Source organism: Micromys minutus (assembly GCF_963924665.1).
Source record: "Micromys minutus genome assembly, chromosome: 1".
Taxonomy (NCBI): Eukaryota; Metazoa; Chordata; class Mammalia; order Rodentia; family Muridae; genus Micromys; species Micromys minutus.
In genome coordinates this window covers 193,935,878-193,940,124 of record NC_137969.1, presented here as the reverse complement: position 1 = coordinate 193,940,124, position 4,247 = coordinate 193,935,878, and the positions used below count along the sequence as shown (strand labels likewise).

General features: G+C 37.3%; 1 protein-coding gene across 1 annotated transcript; it reads right to left on the bottom strand.

Annotated features, from left to right (window-relative positions):
• Nucleotides 1-527: 527 nt before the first annotated feature.
• Nucleotides 528-1,175, bottom strand: LOC308418709 (SIN3-HDAC complex-associated factor-like; the record flags this gene model as incomplete). The annotated part of the gene is made up of 1 exon (XM_080914177.1): nucleotides 528-1,175. The coding sequence occupies one exon, from the start codon at nucleotides 1,173-1,175 to the stop codon at nucleotides 528-530; it is 648 nt and encodes a 215-aa protein (XP_080770303.1).
• Between the last annotated feature and the right edge of the window lie 3,072 nt (nucleotides 1,176-4,247).

Sequence of the window (4,247 nt, the reverse complement as noted above, 5' to 3'; positions counted from 1 at the left end):
AGTACAGGTCTGAATCATCAGAACCTTGGCAACGCCTTAGCATTTAAAATTTTTAACTACCATCTAGGGGCAGGTCATGCTACTGAATTATGGAAATTATCATGAGGGAAAACAAGTGTAGCCAGCCATTTAAAAATGCCCCAACCACTGCCTCTCCACAGAAAGACTAAACTACATATGGTTTATCACACAAGTCCCATCTCTGTCCCCTGAAATTTCCCTATTCCATTCATCAGAGGGAATTAAAAAAAAAAAGACTTAAAGAGCACTTTACAGCAGCATTCAGCTTTCCTATGAAATACTCAGCATCTTAAATATTATGTATACTTCTCTTTCTTGCATTAAGCTAGAGACTGTCTTCAGAGTTTGTTGGATGAAGGGTAAGGAGAGTAACCCATTAAAAACTATTCTAGAAAATGTCTTTTGGCAGAATAGCAGGTATCCAAGTTAAAAATAGGAGGGTCAGTTTGTTTTGTGGTCTTTCCAAAGTTTAAATCACTCTTTGCTCCCTTTTTAAGGAACCCCAGTCACCACTCCTGAGTGGAGATAGGCAGAGGCAGAGGTGCCTGCTTCTTGGCCTTCTCAGGAGCCGCTTTCTTACTGCTGCAGCAAGGCTTGAAGAGATGAGTATCGATGAGGACCTCCCCAAAACGGCCCTTATAGATGATCCCACAACATATCTTCTGTCTTTTCCAGTAGGTAAGGTCTAAGAAGGAAAAAACTGGAGTTCTATTAGAGCTGGAAGCCATCGCTGTGTCTGAGCCCTCATCTGACTGGTTACTGTAGCTTCGAGACTGGGCTGGAGAGGCACTTGAGGTGGTGCTATGAGCATCAGAATTGTGGCGTTTCAATTCATTCTGCAGTTTACTGATCTGGTTGCTTTTCATCCTATTTCCAGATAGAGTTTTCACTTTCTTTGGTTTCAATGTTGCTCTTGCATCTACCACATGATTCCAGTTTTCTTTTGATCCTGCCGGCAACTTCTTCCATCTTTTCACAAGCAGCACACAGGCATTGCAGATGTCTCCTGAGCGAGTCTCACGCAGCCCAAAACAGCTCTGGAAGTCCTTTTCATAACGTTTACTGTCTGTGAACCGAGAACTAGAGGACTTGGCTCTGCAGATACAGCAGCCCTCTATACTTCTGTACATCTTTGGCTTGTGAAAACCAAACATCTTTTCTTCTGGTTCAGAGCCTCACTCCCCCTTCCTTGCAAAAAAACAACATGTCAAAACTACAGGGCACTCAAGAGCATCTGTCAAATCTGTGAGGCAAGCCTTCAAGACTGGATCTGACCAGAAGCCAGGTTGGTCCATTTACCACACTGACAAGCTCTGAAGAACTTCTATGGCCACTGCTCAACTGTGAGGCCGCTGCCTTCAGCCTGTGTGGCTGCCGGCTCCAGGCAGTGGCAAGTTCCAGAATAACATTTATAAATACAGAAATCCAAAGAACCAAGTATAAGAATCCCACTTCCTTAAATATGTAATGAATTCAATGTGGCATCATAAAGCAAAGGCGAATTATGACTACAAAACAGCAAGAACTAGGCTTACATATTCTGGTTTTGGTTTGATGATTTTGGAAAGAGAGGGAAATTAACAATTTTTGTGAGCAGGATTGGGTCAGTGTACTAAAAACTGGCATGTGCGGCAAGCGATCATGTTCAAATGTCAGTCTAAGATGCAAAGGTAGAAACAATGAGCATGGGGGAACAATGAGGAGGTAGCAGATGAAGAGTCCAGAGACGAGGGTGCGAGACAGTTCTTTTATTAGACAGTGCAGGTGTTCATGCCATAAGAATCATTCGAAGGTGTCTTTACCCAGTTGGCCATTTTGCTGGTTTTGTCTCTTCAGAGTTACTCAATAACTAAGAAAATGTCATGGGCATATGTGGCAGAATTTTCCTTTGTCACTTATTTTCTTGGTTGTGCAAAAGTTGTACATCATTAACACGATGTAATGTCATTTTCATGCTTTGACTTTGGTTTCTTGTCCTGTGGAGGGACAGATCTTCTCAAAACAACTTATTGTACTGATGTATTAAAATGTTTCTCTTTTGCTGTCATTTATAAATACTCATCCTATGATTCTGCTTTCTGCTTTCTTTCACCATTTGACATGTTTTTTTTTTTTTTTTTGCGAAGTGAAGGATGAAGGTCAGGTTAAGTATTTTTCAACTGGACATGCTATTTCTCCAACACAGTGTGTTCATTGGTTATTGTTTCTCAGTAAATGTGTTTGATTCATTTGCTAAGAATATTTTATCCAGTGAACCATGAAGTTTACACATAGAATTTCTTTCTGCTCCATTGACCCATGGTTTGTTTGAAGCCAGCATTATGCTACTTTCCATCCTGTTGGATCTATAGCATTTTTTTTTTTAATTTAGACATTGTAATGCTTCTAGCTTTGTTTTGTTAAGTGTTTCTCTGTCTGTTTATGGATGTTTGCTCTTCTACAAGAATTTAAGAATTCTTTTGTCCTTATGCTAAGCACAGAAATTACAATCTCATTATTAATATTTTTGCAGCAAGTTACACTATTTGCATTTTTAGATTTTTATGTAGTTTCTTACTTTTCTGCATTAATGCTTCTCATTTCTGAAAATAGATCTTAAAAACAATTGAGAGATATTAATAATTAGGAGAAGAGTTGGCTTCTTTGTTAGTGTAAATCTCCACTATTCTGTAAAAACCTACCTCATACTACATCTATGAGAGTGAGATCTGGAGCAATAGTTCAAGTTCCAATTTACTAATGTAAGTGACTAAAAATATTAACTACTAAAAAATGAATTTTACAAGTAAGAAAATAGTACTTAGTCTTGGTGACTTAGCACTGGCAGTTGTTCTGTAAGACTTGAGTTCAACTCCCCTCAGCTGGTAGTGCCTAACAAATAACTGTAACTGAGATATATGCTTCCAATACTTTACTTCATTCTCTATAGGAAAATCCATGTGTACAAATATTTTAATTCATAATTATATATGTTTCTTGTTTGTAGATGTGGCACCGAAGCAACAGTGCTCACGGAGGTCAGTAGAGGGCATCAAATCCTCTTGAAATGGTGCCCCAGAGCCTCAGGGAAAACAGTATTTAACTCCAGCCCAGAAAGTTGTAATCTCCTTAAAAACTTAAAGATAAATATGTTGTTATTTTAACTTTAGCAAAATAAATGCAATTCTTATTCCTCATTATGCATATTTACTTACCTTTCCATATGATGTTTTGGGAAATAACAGATGTATAATAATTCCCTTCATACATTGATGACTGGACAGGATTATCATGGAGGAGCAAGAGACACAGCCCTGCTGAAAACCATTGTGAGACAAGTTAGTGATTTTTTTCCCAACAGATAACAAAATCATGACTTAGAAGAATCAGAGAAGTTCTATATGAGAATATGTATGATAAAGCATTTTGTTTGAGGACATAGCCCTGTCTAAGCTTCAATTATATAGGGAGGTATGCTCCTTGGAAATATATAAAACATAACAAGCCAAGAAGAACTTATGTTCTTTTTCTTATGAGGGACAGTCACATAACTTTCAAAGATACTGTGGTAATGTATGAATTGTTACTTTGACAGTAATGGGGACAGCATTACATGATTAAAGATTCTCTTGATGCCAATGTTTGCAACATATTGAAACATAGCATAAATGACATTTCAAAGTGAACTGAGTTGGACTTACAATAAATGCTAAAAGAAAAATAGAAAATAGTGAGACAACAGTCATTTTCAGGAGAGAAAAAAATGTTCTGAGAGGTGAGAAAGATGAAAAGAAAGAAAATGTAAACTATCATCATCATCATCATCACCATCATCATTATCCAGAAAATCAGAACTGAAATTATGATGATAGTATCAAAGAAAGAAAACATAATATTTCTCTCATATGCGGAGTCTTAGAAAGAAAGAGAAACTCAAAATTGCTAGAAAGAATTAGGCAATCTGAAAGGGACCAACAGGAAGTTGGGGTGAGAATGATTAGCAGCATGGGGAGTTAAAAAAAAAAATCAAACCTTTTTATCAACATGTATGGAAGTAGGATAAGAACACCTACCATTTTATTGTTATATCTCACAATGGAAAATGGTGGTAAATCAAGTTTAAACTCTTCTTTTTTAAACTGTAAGAGAACCATATGACACGTGGTAGCCAAAAATGCAAGTTCATATGTTGCAGCCAAATTTGTACATAGGCAGAATATGGGAATAAATTCAAGTCACTGGAAACC